The 26,424-nt window shown below is 43.2% G+C and overlaps 2 protein-coding genes across 4 annotated transcripts; one reads left to right on the forward strand and one right to left on the reverse strand.

Moving 5' to 3' along the window:
- Positions 1–590: 590 nt before the first annotated feature.
- Positions 591–17,661, reverse strand: LOC117463663 (calpain-5). 3 transcript variants are annotated; one of them, XM_034106021.2, is made up of 14 exons: positions 17,489–17,661; positions 16,544–16,799; positions 14,499–14,682; positions 12,419–12,550; positions 12,127–12,338; positions 10,951–11,143; positions 10,690–10,871; positions 10,239–10,316; positions 9,232–9,643; positions 9,039–9,161; positions 8,771–8,967; positions 1,520–1,638; positions 1,294–1,430; positions 591–1,213 (listed from the first exon to the last, which is right to left on the reverse strand). In XM_034106021.2, exons 3-14 carry the CDS (start codon positions 14,661–14,663, stop codon positions 1,037–1,039), a joined length of 2,127 nt encoding a protein of 708 aa, XP_033961912.1. In that variant the 5' UTR covers positions 14,664–14,682; positions 16,544–16,799; positions 17,489–17,661; the 3' UTR covers positions 591–1,036. The 3 variants fall into 3 exon arrangements, with proteins under 3 accessions (XP_033961912.1, XP_033961913.1, XP_033961914.1); XM_034106022.2 differs by lacking the exon at positions 14,499–14,682; XM_034106023.2 differs by lacking the exons at positions 591–1,213; positions 1,294–1,430; positions 1,520–1,638 and adding an exon at positions 5,807–7,806.
- Positions 17,662–18,500: 839 nt separating this feature from the next.
- Positions 18,501–25,097, forward strand: cnpy4 (canopy FGF signaling regulator 4). Its single transcript, XM_034106213.2, has 6 exons — positions 18,501–18,643; positions 18,802–18,928; positions 20,107–20,203; positions 22,266–22,388; positions 24,140–24,257; positions 24,585–25,097. The coding sequence occupies exons 1-6, from the start codon at positions 18,508–18,510 to the stop codon at positions 24,695–24,697; spliced, it is 714 nt and encodes a 237-aa protein (XP_033962104.1). The 5' UTR covers positions 18,501–18,507; the 3' UTR covers positions 24,698–25,097.
- Positions 25,098–26,424: the final 1,327 nt, after the last annotated feature.

The raw sequence follows: 26,424 nt of genomic DNA on the forward strand, positions 1-26,424 counted from the left end.
CTTAGAGCAACATAAAACAAACCACATTTCAACACTTCAAACAGGCTCCGGATATACAAATACTGTCAAATGAGTACAGTTAAAGGTTGACCAAGCCTTAGCCTTTTATCTTAGATTTGGATAGTTTGCATTTGGAACAGATGTGTGGCCACATTCAGTATCACACAGTCGTTTTCCTAAGCGATATAAGCTCCAGTAATGCTGCAGTTTATCTCGCTCATTTACATGTAATCAAAATGGAGGAAAGTAGGAAAAACATTTAATAAATGTTCATGCTTAGTCTCACACAGTGTGTTGTTTCCGATTCTGTTTGCAGTCCTGCAAAAGTGCACCCTGGTGAGAGTGAATGTTAAAACATTCTCTCTCACCAGGGTGCACTTTAATCGTTCCCATTGTCCGGCTACTGATTTAAGTCCTCTGGGCTAAAAGCTGAAGTGAAAGTTTCCCCCCCAAAAATTACTTCAATAATTTCAATACTACAACAAATGAAATAAACTGACTCGTTAGTACACTCTGAAAAGTGTTAATTATTTAATCATATGAAAAAAAACACAAATGCAAATATAGTTTTGTACATTGACATTCAAACATATTAACAACATAAATAATCATAAAAAATACAACCACAACAGGAACAAAACAACAGTTCTTACGATTAATTAAATATAATACCACACAGAGGAAATATTTTGGCCGCAGTTCATTCTTTTGCATGGACTGCTTGAGGCGTGACAGCATGTTGTTGTGTCCCTGGGCAAGACACCTCACCCCAAATTGCTCCTGTGGGGATTGGCCACAGTATTGATGTAAGTCGCTTTGGATAAAAGCGTCTAACAAGTGACATGTAATGTAATGTACACCCAGGTGCAACTAGCATCTGCCTTAAATACATCTTTAATTACAAAATGTATCAGCGGTTTAGTTGTTTAACACAGTCTAACTTTAGTTCATCAAAACTTCTGTTTGTCCATCCACTTCCACCAGAGCGGAAGACACTTGCCGTGTCAGGGAATAACCAGGGCAACGCATGATGCTGTCACAAGTCTGTGAGGCAGACGCTGGAGGAGGTCTCGACGTAGACGCACCCTCGGGACCCGGACCGGGATTGGCCGCCTCGCAGATCGATCACATGACTCCGACTTCTCTCTGACTCGGCCGTCTGGAGCCGAGCCTCTCCCAGCATGGAGTCCCACAGCCACCCTCTGCTCCACAACTGCACACAGCAAGACAGGATTGACTGCGTGTGCAAACGCTGTGTGTGTGTGTGAGAAAGAATATATAAATAAGTCAAACCTCGATAGAGATGTGTGTGCTGGGGTATCTCCTGTAGAAGATGGCTCTGAGGTTGAACTCTGGGTTTCCCTCCGCCTTGAAAACATGCGTCCTGATGGTGTCGTTCTCACACCGCACTATGGCATAAACATCTGGAGCTGTGGAACATAATGGACAATACAACAAAATGTTAAGAAACATTTTATATTTTCCTCTGCTATCCCTTAGGAGATGCAGTGGTTGCAACCTTTTTGTTTGGGGGGGCGAAGTCCTGATGCCCTTCGGAGGTAGACAGTGGTCACCAATGTTGGTTGAGGTAGAAAACAGTGGAAGACAGAGGGGGACAGCAAATCCTCCTTCAATTTCCTATACAAAAAATAAAGATATAACAGATTAAATCCATGAAGGCAGAGAGTTAACCCTGTAAGGCCCACGGTTGTAATTTTACAACATTACTTTAAGCTATCCTAAAAAAGTCACTAAATGTTTTGTTTTTTTAAAGACCACATTTAAGTCAAAAGGTCCTTTTGTTCAGCCTCACACTACTATTGGGTTATACATGTGTTTATAGGTCCTGCCCTCTGGCCATACACTCACACAACTTCCGAATCTTCAAACGAGCAACATCTGTTTGTTTTATTGGACTGGATTTGTCAGATTCAAGTAAGTAAAATGCCTCAAATATTTGTTGTGATTATCACAATGTCTAGATCATGTACATATTTAGTTATTGTGGAATACATTCAGTGTTTCCCACAGAATTTGATTCTATTTGTGGGGGCACCGCACCCCCCGGTAAGAAAAGCCAAAGGCCCCTTAACCTATTCGGGTGGCCCACGCATCCAGCCCGCCTCAAATAAGAAAATACATGTGAGTTCATGGCTACTGTAGACAACGTTCTTGTTGCTCTGTGTTGCGTTGTTAATGAGTGAGACACACCGGAGTTGAGGATCTGTGGGGTCTATTCTCCCAAAAATATAATTTACAATTTACAGTTTAGGCATTCAGCAGACGCCTTATTCCAAAGCGATTTACAATGACCAATTACAGGGACGTTCTCCCTGGAGTAACTGAGGGCTAAGTGCCTTACTCAAGGGCACACTAGTAGTGGTGTTCCAGGCGGGATTTGAACTCGCAACCTTCCGATCATCAGCCCACCTCACTATCCATTTGATTAGAACACCAAAAATAAAATAATGTTTTGTTTTTTTACGAGATCCATTTAAATCAATGTATGGGAAACGTCAATCATCAAATTGAATTTTGAGCAGCTTATGTCTTTGTTGTAATATTACAACACTGGGTCAGTGTGTGGTAGTCAAAATAGCACGAGCACCTGCCATGGAGATTGCCTTCTTATATGTTCATATATGGAAATAAAACACTAATAGAAATATAATGTCTTTGATAATTCACTATAACTAAGTTCTAAATTTGTCCTCTGTTAAGATTTTTAATTAAGACCAGAATGGAATAAATTAATACATAATTTCTGATAAAAGTATGTGAAATTATATCTGTAGCAATATTGTAAACTCCACTTGTATCTTATCAGTTAATTAGTTACAGAAATACATTTAACTCTGGTTCTGGCAGAAACAGTTCTTTCTGAAATGTGTTGGGACACTTGGATGTATCCCTTTTAGTATGACTATTAGCCTATCATCATTAGCTAGAAATCATTGTGTGACTGAACTGGTTTACCTGCTGCATGTATGGGTGTAGGTATTGCTTTTAGTATGATAATAGGCTAAGCCAGACAGAATGAACACTTGTCCCACCACCTTATTCCTTCAGGGAATCTATAACAATATAATAAGCATATGTATTATTGATACATATTTATTAATTACTTTTTCCATTTCAGAATGCCACCAGCAAAGAGAGGTCCTCGATTCAGTGTGCAGGATGTGATTGCTGCCATCCAAAACGGAGAAAGTGGGTGAGAACTGGAATCTCTGGAATGATCTGTGACTTGGATGTGTACCAAGGCAGGGTCAATGGGATACGAGTCAAGTCTGAACTTGGATTGTTAAGAGATGTTGTGATGAAGCTTGCCTTCACGCTTCCAGAAGGTCAGAACTACAAGATCTACGCAGACAACCTGTGTCCCATTGGTAGTGATTAGTGAAGCTCCTTGATCGTGGGATTCATTATGTGGGAACAGGCAGGTGCGCTTACCCAACTGTAACCTTGAAGAGGACATTTGACATCCGAGTGGAGGCCAACCACAACATCTGTAAAGGATGTTGTGGTTGGCCTTGTTACGAATGGGTGAAGCAGGTAGGACTCAAATGCAGAATAACGAAAAGCGAGCTTTATTAAATAAATTAAAGCTGTGGCAAAACAAGGCAGAATCCAAAATATCCAACACCAATGAGCAGCACAAGGAACACAGACCGTGGAATGACATGGAGGGGAAATAATGAACCGACATGGAACACAGGGGAAGACTAGACTAAATACACAGAAGGGTAATCACAGAACAAGACACAGCTGGGCTGGGGAGGAGAAACACAAGGACAACAGGTGAACACAATCGGGTAATCGGGGAGGGAAACAGACAGAAAGCCGACAGGCAGGAAACGGGGGTGAACACTTTACACAATAAGACAGGAAACCCAAAGACAAGAAAAACACCAACACAGACAAAACTACAAACGTGACATAACCTGAGAATCGTGACAGAACCCCCCCCCTCAAGGGACGGATCCCAGACGTCCCAAAAAAAGGTCCAGAAGGGTGGGTGGAGGGGGACCGGAGGGAGGACACATAACTAGGGCCAAGAAAGGGTGGGTGGAGGGGGTCTGGAGGACGGGTCTCGGGCGGACGGCCCGGGGGAAAGGCAGAGACCAAGAAGGGGGTCTCGGGCGAAAGGCCCGGGAGCAAGGCAGAGACCAAGGACGGGGTCTCGGGCGGAAAGCCCGGGGGCAAGGCAGAGACCAAGGAGGGGGTCTCGGGTGGACGGCCTGGGGGCAAGGCAAAGTTCAAAAAGGGGCGAAGGCCACAGCGGGCAAACTCAGGGGGCCGTGCATGAGGGCAAAAGCAGCGGCAGGAAGAGTCAGGGGGCCGGGCCCGAGGACGAAGACCGCGGCACTCAGGGGGCCGGACTCGAGGGAGAAGACCGCGGCTCTCAGGGGGCCGGGCTCGAGGGCGAAGACCAGACAGCTCCGGAGGCCGGGCAGGACCCGGTGTCGGCCGAACAGGAACCGGAGCCAGTGGGACAGGCTTCGGCAGGATCCCCCACGGAAGAGGACCAGTAGTTGGCAGGACCCCCGGTGAGACAGGTGATGGTGGGGCCTCCAACGGAACAGGACAAGGGGTTGGCAGGACCCCCGGCAGAAGAGTTGTCGGCGGGACCCTCAGAAGAACAGGACATAGGATTGACAGGACCCCCGGCAGGAGAGCAGTCGGCGGGACCTCCAACGGGACAGGACAAGGAGCTGGCAGGACCCCTGGCAGAAGAGCAGTCGGCGGGGCCTCCAACGGCACAGGACAAAGGGTTGGCAGGACCCCCGGCAGGAGAGCAGTCGGTGGGACCTCCAACGAGATGGGACAAGGAGCTGGCAGGACCCCCGGCAGGAGAGCAGACGGCGGGACCTCCAACGGGACGGGACAAAGGGTTGGCAGGACCCCCGGCAGGAGAGTAGTCGGCGGGGCCTCCAACGGCACAGGACATAGGATTGGCAGGACCCCCGGCAGGAGAGTAGACGGCGGGACCTCCAACGAGATGGGACAAGGAGCTGGCAGGACCCCCGGCAGGAGAGCAGACGGCGGGACCTCCAATGGGACGGGACAAAGAGTTGGCAGGACCCCCAGCAGGAGAGTAGTCGGCGGGGCCTCCAACGGCACAGGACATAGGATTGGCAGGACCCCCGGCAGGAGAGTAGACGGCGGGACCTCCAACGAGACAGGACAAGAAGCTGGCAGGACCCCCGGCAGGAGAGTAGACGGCGGGACAGACATACGATTGGTAGGACCTCCGGCAGAGGAGTAGTCGACGGGGCCTCCAACGGGACAGGACATGGAGTTGGCAGGACCCCCAGCGGAACCTCCAACGGACCAGGACATTGGGTAGGGACTTGAGACGTGACTCGAGAGGGGAACTAGAGACGGAACTCCAGAGGGGACTAGAGGAGAGAGGAGGAACAAGAGGAGGGACTAGAGGAGGGAACTCGAGAGGGGAACTAGAGAGGGGACTAAAGGAGGGACTAAAGGAGGGACTAGAGCAGGGACTAAAGGAGGGACTAGAGGAGGGACCTCGAGAGGGAACTGGAGAAGTGACTAGAGGAGGGACTAGAGATGGGACTAGGGAATTGACTAGAGGCGGGACTTGAGTAGGAACTACAGATGGAACTCGAGAGGTGACTGGAGAGGGGACTCGAGAAGGGACTAGAGAAGGGACTTGGGAAGGGACTAGAGAGGTGACTAAAAGGGGGACTGGAGAAGGGACTAGGGAAGTGACTAGAGGAGGGACTTGAGAAAGGAATTGAGTAGGGACTAGAGAAGGGACTAGAGAAGGGACTATGGCAGCTGGGACCAGGACTGGGGCCGGAACCATGGCTGCTGGGGCCGGAACCATGGCTGCTGGGGCCGGCACTGGAGCCGGAGCCGCTGGAGTACGGGCTGGAATCCTGGCCTTGCATCTTCCAGAGACCTTTTGGAGGCTCCGTGGACCTCCAAACGCCAGACGGGTTCCTGAGAAAAGGTCTGAGGTTGGAACTGGAGCCGCTGGAACCGGAACAGAGGCCTGGACCATGGCTGTGTGGGCCAGGTAATTGAGCAAGGAAACATAGCTCTGCGGGCCGGTACTGGTGCATGGATCCATGGCTGTGGAAACCGGAACTGAAGCCGGGATCATGGCTGTTGGAGCACGGGCTGGAATCCTGGCCCTGCGTCTCCTAGAGGCTTTTTGGAGACTCTGTGGACCTTGAACAGGACAGTAGTCAGATCCCAGGAAAGGGTTAGAAGCTTGTGCCAATTCCTCAGGGCTACTTGAAAAGGTTTGTAGCCACTCCGGCAACAAGCTCCTGAGCCAGGGCTTGCGAGCAACCTCCCGGCGTGCCTCCTTCAAAGCAGCCTCTTTACCCCGTCTAGATGAGGCGTTCTTCCAGGTGTAAAAAATGTACTCCAGAGAATACCCAAGACATTCCGCCTGTGGGGCCAAAACATCGAAATCTGCTGAGTCCAAATTTGGTCGGTTCATTCTGTTACGAATGGGTGAAGCAGGTAGGACTCAAATGCAGAATAACGAAAAGCGAGCTTTATTAAATAAATTAAAGCTGTGGCAAAACAAGGCAGAATCCAAAATATCCAACACCAACGAGCAGCACAAGGAACACAGACCGTGGAATGACATGGAGGGGAAATAATGAACCGACATGGAACACAGGGGAAGACTAGACTAAATACACAGAAGGGTAATCACAGAACAAGACACAGCTGGACAGGGGAGGAGAAACACAAGGACAACAGGTGAACACAATCGAGTAATCAGGGAGGGAAACCGACAGAAAGCAGACAGGCAGGAAACGGGGGTGAACACTTTACACAATAACACAGGAAACCCAAAGACAAGAAAAACACCAACACTGACAAAACTACAAACGTGACATAACATGAGAATCGTGACAGGCCTGCTGTCATTCCATTTGACAGCAGAGCGGCCACACTTGTGTCCTCCTTTGCTGGACCAGACCCTGTGCAGAGAATTCAACGCTGGGACAAAGCCAACAAAACCTATGTAGAAGTTGAGAGGCCTTACATTGTGGGTACTTACAACAAGTACATGGGAGGTGTGGATTTGTTTGACTCGTTTACGGCCAAATACAAGTTCCCATGAAGTCCCGACGAAGGTACTTGTACATCTTCTGGCACACCATCATCCTTGCAGTGATCAACGCTCCTCTCCAAGCGGGAGTGCAAAGCTCTAAATATGCCAAAGCAGGAGATCCTGACCAGCAGACAGTTTCAGGCAAATCTAGCATCCTCTCTCATCCTGGTAAGAATGCATTTCTGCTATTTGCCGTTTGTAATATTTTTTTATATTTCACTGTAATATTTTTGACTTGTATCCTAATGTATTTTTGACATGTATCTTGATTGATTCTGCTAATCAGGTGAACACAACTCCTCTGAAAACACCAAAGAGAGGACGACCATCTTCAGGCAACGGGAGATAGGGCTGCTCAATTAATCGTTTTTTTTTTTCTTCTTTATTTTTGTATTGGTTTTTCAGTTGAATTATACTTAAAGTTCAGGGTAATCAACTGTTAAATCATACTTTTTTCAATCAATGGATGTTTTCAAAGTAAATGGATAATCGTTTTTAATAATCGTGATATAAATTATTGACCCAAATAATCGAGATTATGATTTTTGCCATAATCGAGCAGCCCTAACTGGAGCCCAGCAGCGACAGTGACATCAAGGAGCCCGTTGAATGCTCAGAAGAGACCATCCTCAGGTGATGGGAGTCCACCAAACGGGGCCCCATCCAAGAGATCACAGCCTCCACTGGATGTACGCAAGGACCTAATGGCACATTTTGCAGTGAAGACAAAGAGAGGACGCTGCAGACACTGCAGTAAAGGGTACACAAACACACAATGCACCAAGTGTGACGTCCGTCTTTTCTTTCCCGATGATAGGAACTGTTTTTGGGACTACCATTGTATTCATATTCAATAAATGACTATTCATAAAAAATATGACTGCTGTGTGATTATTATTCATGCAATATACTGATATAGGGCTAAGTAAGCAATCAATCCTGCAAATCTACCCTTAGTTGTTCAATATATTTATTCAGACTATGTGAGTAGAAATACAGAAATGCTGCTCCCACCTAAGCCCAACGTTGCAATATAACAACATTTCCCTAAAAACTTGAGCCAAAATGGATCCCTACGACAACATCTGAAAGGTCAAATACATTCTAATGTTTTTCTATATTTGGGCTTTACAGGGTTAAATATGAGAGCAAACAAAGTCCTCTCACTAAACTGCATTCACTTGCTATCTGAGCTTGCATTGAAAAATAATACACCAAAAAATTGCTTATTTAAAACGATTTTTGCACCAACTTTTGGGTGTCAACGCATCCTTATTTATAAGTGTTTGTGTTTGTGGGGATTTGTTTTCTTTTCTGTGTATTTGTTTCATTTATGTTATACTTTCCTAGCCATTTAGTTTAGTAACGTTCTTTCCTGGGTTTCTTTTTCACAGAAAACCCTATGCACACCGAAATCCATTTACGCAAACTCATATTACACAATAAATGATTTATTTTACTTTAAATCTATGAATGATTTACTTTTTTTGTTTCATTTGAGCTCAAATCCTCTGGGAGGCTCATAAAGCACTTTCAGTTGGAACAACAAACAAACAAAAGCAAGGATCTCAGTTGGGTTCAGCCAATATTTTCCAAATGTTCTGATCCTACGGTAAGAAACAATTTGTGATTATCCCATGCACACACACATTTCCTGTCACAGACCTGAGAGGGATGTGGGAGTGTGAGAAGAGGCGTAGCAGGAAGCGTCCTGTTGCTCCTGGCAGGAAGGTGGTGGGCAGCACCACGTAGCGCCCCGGGGTCAGAGCCCCCCTCAGGGTCACACTGCGGGAGTCCATGTAGACGGAGCTGGCCGCCTGCTCCACCACACACTGCACCCGGCTGCCGCGGTTCACCTCCACCTGGGCCACGGTAAGGCAGCGTTATTTGTTTTTGTGAGACCTGAACACATTTTGGTCCCTGAACTGCTCACCTTCAGCACTTCAAAGCCAATAGGCAGGTTTTCTCCTCCTCCATCCTTCCTCTGTATCCTCCTGTCCTCCTGCTGCAGACAGATTAACATCTCCTCCTCTTTGCCTCTCACCTCAAACATGAACTAGAAACAGAAATTAAAGTTAAGAATTTGACGCATCTTTGAAAATACTTAGTATCCTTCTCAGTTTTACCTGTGGATTGTGCAGGAAAGTGTCTCTGTGGTTGATGCACCCTCCACACCGACTCCTCTTGTCCATCTGTGCCTCCCATCCTCCCACCTCTGCACCATCCTCTTCCTTTTTCTGTTTTTTCACAGCCTTATCTTGCTCACGCTGCCCTCCTTTGCCTCCCTTCGGCTCCCCAAGTCTGGCCTCCTTCCTGTTACCTCGCTGCTTAGTCTCTCCAGGTTTGGCGTTGGTCTTTCCCAAGCTCAGCGTGTTGTTGCTGGGATAGACGGTGGACGGAGGGGAATTAGGACCCGACGCCCACTCCCCATAGCAGCGTACTTCCCTCCAGTGAGAGCTGGGCCACAGCAGAGAGCTCTCCACCATCCGGCACACCACCACGTCTGTGAAGTACTGACAGAAATCCTCAAAATCTATCCTGGGGAACAGGAATGGAAATACATTAGCAGGAGAAGACCTGGACATTCTCCATTGTTTTTTCTTTGCTCTGGAAACCAAACTAATAAGACAAAATGTAAAAATATTATAATATTAAAGTTTTAAAGACCTACTTTAAACCCCTGAAAAACCCCGCTATCAGTCAGTGGCTAAAAAACAACCTCAATGTCTGGCCTTATAGAAATTAACCTTTGCTAGTAAGGAAAGGCCTACCATACCTTTTATAGAATTTGATGGAAATTCCTAAATTAAAACAAATAAATTGTCGAGTTAGTATGAAATATATAACTGGATATAGCTTCTTGTTTAATAGCTTTGTAACTAACTCACTGTTAAAACCTATTAACACGTTCACATGTCCATTCCAATTTTTTTTTTATTTAAATATTTGTTTTGAATTCTCTTGAATTAGTTTTCATTATAGTTTACTACTAGTAATATTTGCATATTTTTGTATGTGATGTTTACGTTTCACTTGGTTTTCTATAACAATGTCTGTTAAATTCATGAATCTGATTTCTTTTTTTTGTCCAAATCAAAATGCCAATAAATAAACTTGAAATCCTGAAAATTACCAGAACTCCCCAACGTCTCGAACAATCAGGCCCATCTTCTCCCTCTCTGCACGACTCATCTGATGCCACTCCTGCGACCTGCAGGGGGCGTTCAAGGACAATCGTAAACAAAACAAAAGAAAATCCATGGCTGCAAGGTTCAACACACTGGAAATGACATGTGAAAAGTACAAGTAGCGTTTCAACTTCTGGAAACCTTTATAGGTCCATTTTGGCCATTAACAGAGATTCTCAGACCTCCATAATGTGAACGGCAGATGTCCCCTTGTAAACATGTCCAACACTATTGTAAAATGTAGGAAATTGTGATAAAGAAATGTTGTAAAGCAGCCTGACACTGTTAAATGTCAGCGGAGGTTTTTTATTCCCGCAGCTCCAGCAAAGTGTGTGATGTACTCAGCAGTCGGACATGTGGCAGATGAAGTCAGTGTGGAGTTCAGAAGACCCTCACCCTTGACTCCAGGCACCCGTCCAGTCCGTGGTCCCCCATGGGTTCCTCATGCGCACCATGAAGAGTCGGGACATCCAACCCATCTCCGCCAGCCTCATCTTCCTCACTGCTGTGATTCCATAGGCGTGTCCTCGCACCAGGCCACAGTCCAACACCGACTCCACTGTCTCCCCCTCTGCTGGCTGAGGAATAAGAATACCGTTTTTTGTCTTAGCCTGAGTTCTCTTTTGTTCAAAGATACTCAGAGGTGCTAAGCCCTACCCGTATGGAGCAGGTGATGAGGGCTTTACGTTCATGAGCTTTAGCCAATGTCTGGAAGAAGGCCCTCCTCTGGTCGCTGTGCTGGCTGAGGGCCTCACGATCCAGGCTTAGGGGCTCCGAAACCCCTCCAGTGAAGTCGATCAGGGCCTCCGTGGTGTTTCCTCCCTCCAGGGCCTCATAGCAGCCGTTTAGCCTACACAGTAACCAGATATATTCACTGAATGATTAATGGCTGAGCCCCTCTTCTTCCTTTCAATTTTCCACTCACAGGTTTTTTTGTTTGTAGAACTACATCATGTTTTACATTGGTGCATCTATGTTGTTGCACATAGGGTAATGAAGATGTTGTTATTGGCAGTTTCAGACATGTTAGAATGTGTATACTAGGTGTTTATGAAGAGAGTGTGCTAGCAGGTTGCTACTGTTTGGTGGTTGCTTGTGTGCTTCTTTGTGGTTCCTTTGCTGGATGATGATAGTTATAATGGTGACTCAAGGTGCATAGGTGTTTTTCTTTTACTATAAGGACATCAACCTGACTACAGCTAAACCTCTAATGGACTCTTTATTTTACATCCATTTGCTTATATCTACAACTACAGTATGGTTAACGTTAGATAGCGTTTGTGATTATGGCAAAAAGATTTGCATTCCTCCGTACACTTGATATTCCTCCGTACACTTGGTATTTTTAGTGCCCCGAAAAAATATGGCAAAATGCAGTGCGTTTTGATGAACCCATCAAATGGTTGAGTTTGAAACGTTGGACCCCGTTAACTCTCAATGGTCTCCATTTTGGCAATGTCATGGATACAGCAATAGCAAATGTGTGGAAATGGGGTCTGAGGACGCTACAGCTGTTGCGTTAGCTCCGGATTACAATTTGTATAATTGTCAAGTGAGCAAATGTTTGCAGGGGGACCAATACCGAATGTTGCCGTTAATGCTTGGTCCAGAGATTTATTTGTTTAAAAAGACAAGGAAGAATCTGTCAAATGTTGTGATCTGGACAAAAATGAGGTACAGAATCATGTTGATGAATGAAGTTTGGAGACTGTTTTATTTTTGCCAGGATGTACTGTATATTTGTAGATGTTATAGTAGTAGATAACAATAGGGTAAGTGAGGGTAGACTGGATCCTGAAGAAGGGAGAACAACTACAAGACCCTGGTCCTTACTTGGCGTAGGCCTTCTCCAACAGAGCGCTCCAAAACTCCCGTGGAGTGGCCGAGCGACAGAAGAGCAGCACTCCATCACTGCTGACCGGCAGACGGTCGTCCACGACAACGTCCGTCCAACGACCGAGTCTCCAGAACCGGAAATGGAAGATGCCGGCGTACAGGTTGGGACGCTTTGGGTTCCACTCCTGGTCCACATGGTCTGGGATCACCTGTGAGGAGGAGTTATGAGATGAAGCCATGGAGGTAGGGAAAGTGGAAGGAAGCAATAAACAAAGGATGACACAAATACCTTCTTCCACAGAGATGGCTCGGATGCTAAGCAGGAAATGGCAGCCACCATCCAGCAGTTACCCAGACTGCCTTGGTGCAAGTCACGAGTACTGATGCCGTCAACAAACAGACGAGGGTCTTTACATATGTCCTGGTGTTTGATTGGAAGAAAATAAATGTCAAGTTAGAAGAGACACATTACATCTGCGTTCATTGCATGTTTGGCCACTTGGGGCAGCAACGGTTCCTTTTGTAATCAGACACATAGCAACATTAGTATTTATGTGAAACCATACTCTTGATATTCACTTTCCTTTTAGCTATGTTTTGTTCGCCACCCCAAATGCCGCAGTGCATTTGCAAGCTATTCACTAACTTGTTCTAGCAGGTAACACAATGTTAATCCTGTTGAAACCGCTAACTAGCGCTGATTGAAAAATAAGTTAAATGAAGCCTGTGAGTGTCGGAGCGCTGCGGAGGAGACAGATCCTGTTCTGATCTGTGGATCTCAGTTTGAACCGGGTCAGGTAACAGTAGAGGTGCTGCTGGACACACATCTTGATTATAGCAGCTTATATTAAGTATAAGGCCAAAAGGATTGTGAAGAAGACAATGTGTGTGTGTGTGTGTGTGTGTGTGTGTGTGTGTGTGTGTGTGTGTGTGTGTGTGTGTGTGTGTGTGTGTGTGTGTGTGTGTGTGTGTGTGTGTGTGTGTGTGTGTGTGTGTGTGTGTGTGTGTGTGTGTGTGTGTGTGTGTGTGTGTGTGTGTGTGTGTGTGTGTGTGTGTGTGTGTGTGTGTGTGTGTGTCAGCAGAGAGAGGGGACAGATGTCTTCCTATCATCCGACTCTCAGTGGTACACGCTTAAAATACCTGAGCCGAGCATTAGGAACACAATACCGTTAACCCTTTATCTTCTGCCATGGATCAGCAAAATCATTTATTTTCTTTAAGAATTCCATAGAAAGTCTTTTTTTTAATGTTATTCAGGTCAAGTTTTCGATAGTAATTGTTATTAACCATGTGTAGTTCTTAAGTATGACACGTATGACTTGGAAAACAATTATTTTAAATGAAATTTAAAATTAAACAATCTTATAATTAACTCACTGAACAATGCAGACACTAGTATTTCATTTGGTTTTGTTCCAGTTGTAAGTGGAAAAGCTTTGGGGGGGGGTGATTTGACATCTTTCATTTACATATTAAATGATATGTGTTATCAAAAAAGACCCTTCCCAAACAAAATCTTTTTCAAGCAACCAAAATATATTTTTTAAAACAGCTTCCATTTCTTTTGACAAAAAGGCTTACATTGATAACTTGTGTAGTCTCTATTATGCATCTTTAATAAAAGTCCACTAAAAGTGTATTCTCTTAAATTAAGGACTGAATCATAGTCACATCATTATTTTGTTTACAGTCAAGAACATACTGTTTTGTATACACGTCTAATCCATTCCATTAAAAGACCTTGCATAATTTATTAAATTGGTGTTTGGACCATTGACTCTGGACAATAAATAATTGAACCTTGACTTTAACCTCCCATTTCCAACGACCATTAAACACTGCTTGTCTTGCTTTAGCCACAATAAACACCTACGCTTATACACTGCTGCACCCATGTCAACACTGAGCTAAAAACACCTTCTTTATCTAAACTTAACTGTATATACACACACACACACACACACACACCAATAGATCAGTCCATCGACAGCACGCGCCACTCGCTCCCTGAAGGCTTGGGTTTCTCTGCCTGACGCCTCTCCTATAATAGCAGGGGCTTTAATGAACTTATCTGACGGAAATGTGACATGCTGATCATTTTAGATGTGGGAGGGGGAGGAGATATATTTGTCAAATAACTCTTTGTTGTTGTTCGAACTGGTTTGAACTAGTCGCAATGACCGATTTGGAGCTTCTCAGATTCAGAATACTTTATTGTCCATTAAATACCCATATAATGGAAATGTGTGTCTGGCACTGGCAAATAAGTTGCAACAACTCTCACCATACACAGTATAACATGCAGTTCATACAAAAAGAGCAACATTGGCCTTCTTGTTCTTCCACTTCTCCCTCCTCTTCACACTCACCCTCGGCCTCTTCCAGGTTAGTCCCGGGGGGGACTTCCTCCTGTAGAATAAGGACTGGGGGGTGGCGGGGAACAGAGGGTCCTGAAAGAGGGCACCTCGCCTCAGGCAGGCTCGCCTCAGCTTGTGGAAGCTCTGACGCTGGAATTGGTTCACTTGTTCGGGCATTGTGGCCGGAGAGGAAGGGCTTTGGACCAGAAGAAGAGACGGGGGACGGATGAAGGGTTCATATAGAACTTTCCATGCAGCAGTATTGGGTTACACTTTCAGAATAATAAATGGATTGTATTTATAAGACATCCCTACTGGTTTAAACCTTGAGTGTGTATTTATATACATTTCAAAATAAAACAGCAATGCCAAACCTCTGTCAGTTAGTTTCCCTTTACTCAAGGAAATAGAGACTCATTCTTAAAAAAAAAGAACTTTAAAAAAATCGTGATTACTTTAACATATCTAGTTTATCAGAACATTTACAGATAATGATGCTGATGATATGTAATATAATATATATAAACAGTGTAAATCAACTTGCAACATTGACATATAATAAACCTCCAAAAGATGTAATTAAGGCTTTAAATATCTGAGTTAGGTAAAGTTCCACAAATGTTTGACATGTGAGATCCTACACAAAAATTCATAATTTAAAAGTACATTAGTTAAACACTACTGCAAATATGAAAGTCTGTTGACTTCTCAAAAGTTACATAGCTCTTGCCAGTTAGCAGGGGGTCCAGCAGGGTCTCTGTGAGAGTGTGTGTGTGTGTGTGTGTGTGTGTGTGTGTGTGTGTGTGTGTGTGTGTGTGTGTGTGTGTGTGTGTGTGTGTGTGTGTGTGTGTGTGTGTGTGTGTGTGTGTGTGTGTGTGTGTGTGTGTGTGTGTGTGTGTGTGTGTGTGTGTGTGTGTGTGTGTGTGTGTGTGTGTGTGTGTGTGTGTGTGTGTTTGTCTCTTGGAGGGGGTTAGGACAGCGCTAAGGTATTAGTACCGTTTTAGTCGTCAGTGATATGAACTGCTGGGGTCCCTGAGTCAGCAGCATGTGTGTGTCATCGAGAGTATGCCAGGTGTGTGTGTGTGTGTGTGGTGTGTGTGTGTGTGTGTGTGTGTGTGTGTGTGTGTGTGTGTGTGTGTGTGTGTGTGTGTGTGTGTGTGTGTGTGTGTGTGTGTGTGTGTGTGTGTGTGTGTGTGTGTGTGTGTGTGTGTGTGTGTGTGTGTGTGTGTGTGTGTGTGTGTGTGTGTGTGTGTGTGTGTGTGTGTGTGTGTGTGTTGGGGGTCAGCTCGGGGTCTTGCTGTACGGAGAAGTGTGAGGTGATCGGGTACACCACACCGGTTAACGTCATTAATTATCAGTGAGGTTTTGTTTTCCTGTATCAGATTAATGCAGATAGACACAAAAACAGGAGAAAAACATATAACGGAAACACTAATGCACTACCCATGAACATTTTGCACATAACAAATGTATGACTAATCATGTTTTAATGAAGGCAGCAACGACATGCAGATACACATCAGGAACTCCTGTGCCTCGATATTATTATTTAATCACATAAAACCTGATATATAAACCTTAGTAGAAAACGATCAATCAATTATGAACAATAAATAATAGTTGTCAAACAAAAAAATGTAATTACATTTGTTGGCGAAAAGTGTCCCGTGTTGGTTAGTTGAGTTATTTGCGTGTGTGTTCATTCAAGAGGTTTATTTTTCTGTTCTCGTCTCTTTTTACTTTGCTGCCAATTGCTGGGAATAACTTGAATCCACACATTTTTTATTTATAATAAAGATTCAAATATAAGTAAATAAAATATGAATTGACTGTACTTTACATTCACAACTGATACTTAGATAATTAATAATAAATTAAGCATAGTCTGTATTAAATATAATCCAATGCTTTATATTAAAAGCTTTTCAGATTTGTTACGTACAATATTATTATCTAGTATTAAATTATATTCTATAGTCATTTTGGGTCATTCCACAATCTACATGCATCAGACTAGATCAGTGTTAACAGTATGAACTGCAGGTACATTGTTTTACCTTCAAGACGTTTCTCCCGTTGCTTTCCTGACATGAAACGATTCCCTGATCTCAGGCAGACGATCCAGGAATATGACCTCCTTTGGTCATTTAGGGAACGGTCATTTTTCAATGTGTTGCGACGTGTATCCAGCAATGGTCATCTCTTGCCTCTTCTCTGTCCCACTGTCAGCTGACACTTTCTTATTCCTTCCTCTGAAAGTGTTGGGAGAGTTTGACTCATCTCCTCCAGATACTCAACTCAGTGTCATTGGACCTAGTTGGAAAAAACATCAGAAAATGAAATGCAAAAACCAAAAGTATGATGCCGCAGTTTTAGAGAACAGCGTGTTGTGAGTGCTGCAAGTTCCCTGACACCATGTCTTATGAGTGTGTGTGTGTGTGTGTGTGTGTGTGTGTGTGTGTGTGTGTGTGTGTGTGTGTGTGCGTGCGTGCGTGCGTGCGTGTGTGTGTGTGTGTGTGTGCGTGCGTGCGTGCGTGCGTGCACATGCGTGCGTGCGTGTGTGCGTGTGTGCATGCATATGGCCGTGACATATAGGGCAGGGTGACACTGCTGGAGCTGGGTGTCTGTGTAACTCTATCTCCCTCCACACAGACAATACACACACATTCATCCCCCTTGGTGACATAACACACAGTTATAGCCATAGAAGCTTCACTTCACACCAGTAAAACACTACAGTCACTATTGAGTTTCAGATATTCAAGATGAACACTTGATCCTCTGCTGCAAACTGTTCTGCAGCTGGAGAACATAAACATACTTTTTTTTCTCGGAGTGTGTGCGTGTGTGTGTGTGTGTGTGTGTGTGTGTGTGTGTGTGTGTGTGTGTGTGTGTGTGTGTGTGTGTGTGTGTGTGTGTGTGTGTGTGTGTGTGTGTGTGTGTGTGTGTGTGTGTGTGTGTGTGTGTGTGTGTGTGTGTGTGTGTGTGTGTGTGTCACTCACTTCTGGTTGGTGACTAAGCACATTCTGTCTTCTTCTCTTCCTCCACTCGATGAGTTTCACTGCTTTTCTCTTCCGTCCTCATATTAACACAGTTCTCGGTTCCCTCTCTTCTCGTTTTCCGCCTTATCTTTTTGTTCTCTTCTCCTCTTCCCTCCTCTCCTCTCTATCTTCTCCCTCACACACTCTTGGGGTATCTGTTGCTGTCGAGTGTGTTGCCCCTGACACCTGAGATACCAAGAGGCGCCTTCTATTTTAACCACCTCACTGCCAAATAACAGGCTAATTATCCCCCATTCCTATGTGACCAACCTGGAGCATCAACTCAGAGCTCATAACAAATATAATGTATTTTAATAATTGGGAAACTGTTCACATAGCAGCACATGTTTTATGATATCCTCACTTAAATATGTGAGCATATTAGAAAATACGGTTGTTATTTTTTTTTATAAATTAGTTTTTGGGCACTGCAAAATATGCTTTAAACTCCATACTGCTTTTATACTTTTAATAAGTAAGTACATTGAAGACCTATCTTTTTAATTTGGCTTTTAGTTATAGTTGTGTCGTTCATGGTTGTTTCTGTAAAGCACTTTGTGCTGCATCTTAATGCAGTGCTATATAAAGTGTATCATTATATAAATACAGTGTAATATACATCATAAATCAGATTTCCATCATCAAAAAACGGTGTATCCAGGAAATGTGTCTTTACAAATGTATATCTCAATGTGTGCAAATATTAAAGAAACAGCAGACGAAAAAATAAATAGAAATAGTACAGATTAAAATAAAAAAATACAATTATATATGCTCAAACTAAAACAATTATGATATGTTAGAGATAAGTGAAAAGCAACGGTAGAAAATATAATGTAATTAAATAAATAATTACATTTCTTGTGACGCGAGTTTCTTCTTTCTTCTATCGACTAACTTTCTTGAAATCTTACCATCAGGCATCTGCTAGTCGTGTCTGTTAGGATGTACTACGCATGCGCAGATCGGAAAAACTGCCGATGTGGCTGCTGAACTTTTTATTAAGCCGTAAGAACCGAAAAACTGTTGACATGAAACTTGTTATACTGACTTTCTTTGTCCTCTGCTGCTCTGTTACAGCAGAGCAAGACGAAAGACTGCCGAACAAATGCGAAGGTAGGATTTTTAAAAAGTGACACTAGCTTTTAATGCTATGTATGTGACTTTATAACAGCAGTATGGCTTGTGTTTACATAGTTGACGCCAGGAGTGTGTGCCTTTGACATGAACATCTTATAAAACGTTTTTACATATCTGTTTCTCCCGTCTGTCAGTGTGTAAGTTTCTGTCAGTAGAGCTGCAGGATGCTCTGGAGAAAAGTGGTCGCTCCAAAGAAGTCCTGGAGCTGGGAGAGGTGCTGGACTCAGGCAGGAGGAGAAGGAAGATCAAATACTACACTTCGTGAGTAAACTCTGGGGAATGTCACTTTAAATATACCTGAGAGTGCAGACAGTATCTAATACTACTTTACTTTGACTTGCTCCTATCTTAATTACAAGCTACTGTACAACTAACTATGTGTATGTGTTCAGCAGGTTTATTATACGGTATTCTATTTAATTCTGTATATTTTATAATGCTTAGATACTTAGATACTTAGATAATCTGAGAATATGAATATATTGGGTTATTTTTACATTTTTATTTTATGTATTTTATTCAACTTTTAGGTCATTTTGTTATTCTTGTATATTGACAATTGTCAAAATGCTGCTGTGACAAAATCATTTCTAATCTTGGGATCAATAAAGTATCTATTATCGATCTATGTTTTAGTTAGACAATTAAACTACTATAACACAATCTGTAGTAACTGTGACACAAACACTTTTATTTCCACCTGTGTTATCTGGATGCTATCACACTACTTCTACATGCTACACTTGTTTTATTTTTGAAAAATGCAATTACTGTACTTTTTGTTTTCCACCTGGGGTGGGTGGGTACCTTTTTGTGGATTGTAATTTCCATCTCTAATGTTTAAAGGTGGGGTAGGTACATTTGAGAAACCGGCTCGAGATCGTTAGAATTTGAAAATACACAACCGGAGAAAATCTGCCACTTCCTTACAGAGCCCCTCCTCCAACATACACGAACGCGCACATGACCAATGAGGGCACGAGATAAGTTTGTGCCCCGATGGAAGGCTGACAGGCAGGTAGGCCGTAATACTGTAAAAAGTACAACCAATCCGTTTAGCCGGGCCGGCTAAACGGATTGGTTGTACTTTTTACAGTATTACGGCTTCTACAGATGACATTTTTTTATGGATTTTTTGTCAAAGCACTTCAAAGATATTCATTGCTATCGGGATGTTAAGAGCATTCCATGGAATATAACAAAAAGTGTATCTCGAGCCGGTTTCTCAAACGTACCTACCCCACCTTTAATACATGCCTATTAATAAAAAAAACGTCATCTTTCCTTTTGCTGTAACAATGTTAACTTCCCCTCTGAGGGATTAATACGTGTATTCTGATTCTAATACTTCACACATTGCATTGTTAGACTGCTGGAAAACCTGTATCTTTGTATGTTTGTGTGTAACATCACCATCTAACCCTGTATTCTGACAATAGGGAAACCCGTCTGACAGAGGCTCTGGACAACATATGTGAGCGCGTCCTGCAGTATAATGTTCACGCAGAGAGGCCAGGCAGCCTCCGATACGCCAAGGTCAGGTTTACTAATCTGCTTTTAACCTCTCATCCAGTGGCGGCTGGTGGAAAATATTTTTGGTGGGGCTGTTGATAGAGTGAGTAAAAAAAAATTTGTTGGGAAAAATGACCCCTTAAATTAGGACTTCTGGTGATGTAATGGTGCATTTCCAGTGCAGCGCGGAGCTCGCTTTAATGCTGCGTTCAGACCGGACGCAATGCGAATATTCGCTTCGCTCTAAACGCTCCTATCGCATCGCTCAAGTCGCTCGAGTTTCACCGCGGCTGCCAGCTGTGTTTACTCGCATCATTCAAACAAGACGCGCTCGGGAGCTACAAGTACAACAAAATGAACATATTTTACCGTGATTAAATTGTAATACACGTTTCTAAATGATGCCGTTGTAACAAAATACTGATACCGGTTAGTAAAAACCATGAATTAATGCTTTGACAAGTCTGCAGACAGACGGCAGGCGAAAAACCTTTTAGAATGCTTGTTTTCTGAATGGAGATTGGGTCGACCAGGCTAAGCTAACGTTGTATATGCTCATTCCACACTCATAACAACGGCCTACAGACATAAATAAACCAGCGACTGTATTCGCCATGACACAGACAGTGCCGAGCCGTGCGGGGCCGTTTTTGGTTGCGTTTCCACTTGGCCTAGTACCGGCTAGCGGGTCCTAATTCACAGTTCACTGGCCCCATAAAATCGTGGTCCTAGGGCCAGGAACAACCAGGCTGAGTCGGGCTGAGTATGCTAAACTAGAGAGAGAATCGCTGGCAAGGGGGCTACAACTACAACAAGATGAACATATTTGACCGTGATTTAATTGTCATACACGTTTCAAAATGATACCGAATTAACAACATACTGATACCGGTTAGTAAAAACCATGAATTAATGCTTTGACAAGTCTGCAGACATACGGCAGGTGAAAAACCCTTTTAAAATGCGTGTTTTCTGAATGGAGATCGGCTAAGCTAACGTTATATATGCTCCGACCGTCCACACTCACAACAACGGCCTATACAGACATAAATAAACCAGCGACTGTATTCTCCATGACACAGACAGTCTGTGGTTTGTACTTGTTTAACTTTTGTCTAGTTTCTGAACAGATCGTATCTGTCCCCGGCTGTTTGTAGAGCAAGCATGGGAAACAAAAGACAGCATTTACCTGTTTGCATCCAGCTAGCCATGCCTTTCTGGTGTACCAGCTACGTGAGAAGCCTCGTTGATACGTTTTGTCTTTTTCACGAGCTTGCTGCGATATATACAAATCGGGTTGGTCCGGTCCAAGGTCTTTAAGCAACAGTTTATCTCCCAAACTTCTCCTTTCGAAAGGATTGGAGATTAGCTCTTGAACGGAATTGGGCGGGGACCGAGGTCCGGCGACTCCACCTGCACACGAAGCCATTCTCATCACCTTGGTCACTCACGAGTCTAAAAAACAACTCACGTCAACGCACGTAAGCAACGTGGGCGCCAACGTGGGCGCCAACGTGGGCGCCAACGTGAGCGCCCTCGTGATCAAAATATTTGACTCGCTGATTGGCTGAAATTATGTTTCGGCGGCACAGTTTACTATTGAGACTTTTGCAACGTGCTGGTTGCTGCTGTTTGGCTCGGGGGCTCCTTGCACGGCGCCCGGTAATGATAAACTAATGCCACGGGCAAGGCCAGGCAGGAAACATGTGACTTATCAGTAACTTTAGAAATCATAACACAATTTTAAACGAGATTTTATTGTAGATTATACATTTTACTGATACCAATTGTATGATATTTACCTTGTTCATTAAAAATAAAAATATAAAATATATTTTTTTTTTAAATATATTTTTTTAATTTTATTTATTTAATTTTTTTGTATGTGGGAAGAGGTGGGGCGGCGCCCCTAGCGCCCCTATGGGCCGGCCGCCACTGCTCTCATCTGTTGCATTACACAGATTTAAGGTCCGTCTTGACATGTTTCCCAGCAGTTTGTTCCACATGAAAAGACAAATGAAAAGTGTAAACTTGTGTATGAATCTGTGTATCAAAATGACATCTAGCTGTTTTGTATATTATGCAGGGGGCCAGTCAGACCATGACAACTCTGAAGAACCTGGTCCACAAAGGGGTCAAAGTAGATTTGGGTCTGCCATTTGAGCTGTGGGACGAACCCTCTGTAGAGGTGTCAGACATGAAGAAACAGGTAGGAGTATGCGTGGGTGTAAAACTTCAAAGTGTTTGGATTTTAAATGCTTTTTACAACCCTCTACTTATATTGAAAGCATGAGGAAAGCAGCTGTTCCAGAAAAACAGCATTTCCCTCTGTTAAAGGTCCCATGTCATGGCCATTTCCACTGATCGTAACTCCATTGTTGAGGTCTACTAGAATAGATTTATACTGTGCAATTTTCCAAACTCACATTGGTTTCGCATACAGCATCTCTGTAAAGTATGTGTATTCACTCTCTCCACTAAACGGCTCGTTGCAGCTCTTGCCCCCCCCCCCTCCCTGTGAGCCCAGTGTGCTCCGATTGGTCGGGACCAGTCGGGACGTTGTTTATCGCACTGAGCTCCGTGGAGGTGTGATTTCCTTGTTTAGCGATACACAGCGAAACACAGCCAAACTCACCCTGAGCACACACATAGTCACAGCCGAAGTAAAAACAATAAGTGTGGCTTGATATTGAGTAAGAAAAAGGTTAATAAACGCTGTGAGAATGGGTCTGCAGAGAGAATTTCGCCGAGATCCCAACTGTCTGTTATCAGCCTGCAGCCAGGGAGGAGAGATCAGCAGAGCTGCATGCACTGAGTGTGTGTGTGAAGAAGTCCGTGGATTGGTCAATTTGGACCAATCAGCGGGGGCTTAACGTAACGGCTCCGCGGACGTAACGTAACGGCTCCACGGATTGGTCCATTTCGTCCCCGGAAGAATCAAATGGATGATGACGTTTCACCAACGAGGCGTTTTGGGGAGGTATTTTCTGTGTTAGAGTTTTACTCGCTACATGGTGTACTTTGAGGGTTTTGACTCTGCACACCGTTTACATGCATAAAAACCTTCATAACACACAAGGGGACGGGTAATAACCGGAAAAGCATGACATGTGACCTTTAACACAGTACTAATGCTGTCAAAATTATCGCGTTAACGGCGGTAATGCATTTTTTGAATGAATTGCGTTAAAATATTTAACGCATTTAACGCATGCACAGAATGGCCCGCCTTATACATCCCACCAATGGCAGCGCCAGGGTATGGCTGGGGTACAGTCATACCAAGAAATGGCTTAGCCCCACCTTAGCCCCACCATGAACAATGATGTTAAAGTAAGCAAAATAAAGTCCGCCAACTCGCGGAGTAAATTGCACAGACAGCCGTTAGTAAGATTGATTTCAGTAGCCACTTGTCTGGAAATACCGAAGACTAGAAGCGGTTTTGAAAACTTTTGTCACGTAGTGATCGTCTTCTCAATAGAACATCTTTGATAATGTCTTCTGGCCAATCAGAATCAAGATAACGGCGTGGTGTTGTTGCATGAAGTCCCGACGGAGAATACTTTTTCTGTAGTGTAGTACATCTCTATATACATCGATACAACATTACGTGTTGATAGAAATCAACACGTAATGAAATAAGACCCCACGGTTTGATGACTGATAGGTGTGTGGGCTGTCTTTCATTTTGACACGCAGACATTTTTTATAATAAACATAGATACTGTATGTTAAATGGATATATCTTCTTTCATTTATCTTTCCATTCCCACAACAATATACATAAAGAAATGGCATATTTTGGACATAGTTTGAATGGTGATTAATCATGATTAATTAAGTTTTAAGCTGTGATTAATCTGATTCAAAAATTGTAATCGTTTGACAGCCCTACACAGTACATACAAAAAAATTGTATAGTCATATGTTTGCCAACCTAAATGTGTGTGTGTTGTTCAGTGTGAGACGATGCTGGAGCAGTATGAGGAGGTCGTGGAGGACTGGTACTTCAATCATCAGGAGAAGAGGCTGGAGAGCTTCCTCTGTCAGAACCAAGTCCTCAAGACATCAGAGCAAGGTGATAAAGTGATTATATAATCTAATGTTTTTAGATTAATTCAGGTTGAAAGCACATCAACTGAAGTCTCATCTGACATTCATGCTAAACAGACGCATACATTGATCTATTATACGAGAAATGAGGAACAACTGTCTGAGATGTACAAAGCTTTCTGTCCCTGATTAGCCAAAAAAGAGTTATTTAATATTCACCATTTCTTTATAGAGAGTAATAAGGTGTACGCAAACTCACTGAACATAACACAAGTTAACTAACTCTTCTCTCTGCAGATAACAAAGTATGTAGCTTAAACCTCCTTGTGTATTTTGTTTTTCTCTCCCTCAGAGTGCATAAAGGAGATGTGGAAAGGAGACATGAGAATCAAAAGTGAGGCCAAGGAGGCAGAAAGCCACGGCGCAGAAGAGGAGAGGAAATCGCATGATGCTGGAGAGCTATGAGGGGAAAAATATATAAAAGTGAAACGCAAAAGACAACGGAGTAACCTCAAATTTCCCGGGCAATAGTAAAAAAAATATACACAAACTTTTTTTATTATATTTCTACTGCCAAATCTTGGTTCCAGAGTCTTGGGAGTCATAATCATGTGTGCTTTTGGATTTCAACACTACGTTCCTCCCGTTGTTTTTATATGAACTGTCGCACATTTTAGTTGAATGAGGTTCCAAGCTTTTGTCATTCATATTTTAGACCTTCTCAGTGTTATACGATGTATACACGCTGTTACATCTCCTAATGCCAACACTATATGGTACAAAGCAGCATGTTTACATCCCAATTATAGCCTTATAATGCAATATGTACAGTTTTTTCAGTGTGAATAAAATGCCTTTTATAACACTTTTGGATATTTTTGTTTTTTCTACATTTCTATCAGTTTTCAATGAAACATCACAATGTATTTTAGTACAACTCATTCTCCCTATGCAACCAGCTGGATCGTTGCTAAATGCTGCCCCCTAGTGGTTTCATATTGACACTGACACACATTTGGAAGTGTCCTGATGTGTTGAGGGATGTTCCTATTTCATACCAGCGTGAATATGGAAGGTGCATTTACAGACACAATATTCATGGCTGTGTATAATAGTATTTCAACTTCATGGCCTATAATTCCACACTTAATATTTATACTTTTTTGTTACTGTTGTCACTTCTCCTCTTGTCCAGCCCTGAAGTGATGCTAACCCTCCTATTGTCTTCGTTTTCCTCCTCTTAATTTGGTGTTTGCAGTCAAATTTGACCGGTCCTGTTTTAACTGCTATCACATTAACATAAAAACCATTAATCATCACCCAAATTTCATTTAACACCCTTTCAAACTGTAAATATTGTATCAGACTACTGGTATACATGAAAAACGGCAGTACATGTACAAAGAATAGACACTGAACATGTATTGTGTGTGTGTGTGTGTGTGTGTGTGTGTGTGTGTGTGTGTGTGTGTGTGTGTGTGTGTGTGTGTGTGTGTGTGTGTGTGTGTGTGTGTGTGTGTGTGTGTGTGTGTGTGTGTGTGTGTGTGTGTGTGTGTGTGTGTGTGTGTGTGTGTGTGTGTGTGTGTGTGTGTGTGTGTGTGTGTGTGTGTGTGTGTGTGTGTGGGTGTGGGTGTATGTGGGTGGGTGTTTGTGTGTTTTATCTGATCCGGATGGTTACTAATTCCTTTTTATGGCGGTCACCATGGGTGTTACAAAGTTGACTAAATCATCCAAAATTAAATGAAAGTGGTGATCAGCAATTTAATATGTTCAAATGTCTGCTGTGAAGGATATCATAAAGCCTGCAATCGAATGTAAAACAAAAAACGTATGATTGATGAAAGTTGTAAATTGGTCAGATTTGACCCGAAGACAACAGGAGGGTTAAGTGACCATGTAATGCCTTGTATATTTAGAATTCATACAAAATAATTTATATTGTTTTCACATTAAACGTGGGAGAATTCACAGCACATCATACTTTTCCAAAAAAATGTGAACTTACTTTCACTTGCAGTTTTTTTGTTACTCCAATCAAGTCATTTGCTTTGAATTAGGCACTCTATTTGGAAAACTCACCCTTTACTTTTACTCTGATAAATACATGTTCTATGTTCATGGAAAACTATAGATTTTCCCATGTCTTATCATTCCTTGGATGACTGGAGCATAGAGAGAAAGTCCTCATTTAA

This window comes from Pseudochaenichthys georgianus, chromosome 18 (assembly GCF_902827115.2).
Source record: "Pseudochaenichthys georgianus chromosome 18, fPseGeo1.2, whole genome shotgun sequence".
Classification (NCBI taxonomy): domain Eukaryota; kingdom Metazoa; phylum Chordata; class Actinopteri; order Perciformes; family Channichthyidae; genus Pseudochaenichthys; species Pseudochaenichthys georgianus.

Coding starts and splice junctions, on each gene's coding strand:
- LOC117463663 (XM_034106021.2), bottom strand. CDS start 14,663: ATGCCCGAACAAGTGAACCAATTCCAGCGTCAGAGCTTCCACAAGCTG. Junction 9,644..10,238: donor CGAGACGTTGGGGAGTTCTG/GTAATTTTCAGG, acceptor CCTGTTCCCCAG/GATAGATTTTGAGGATTTCT. Junction 1,639..8,770: donor CACTCCCACATCCCTCTCAG/GTCTGTGACAGG, acceptor TTTTTTGTATAG/GAAATTGAAGGAGGATTTGC.
- cnpy4 (XM_034106213.2), top strand. CDS start 18,508: ATGTGGCTGCTGAACTTTTTATTAAGCCGTAAGAACCGAAAAACTGTT. Junction 20,204..22,265: donor GCAGCCTCCGATACGCCAAG/GTCAGGTTTACT, acceptor TATATTATGCAG/GGGGCCAGTCAGACCATGAC. Junction 22,389..24,139: donor TGTCAGACATGAAGAAACAG/GTAGGAGTATGC, acceptor TGTGTTGTTCAG/TGTGAGACGATGCTGGAGCA.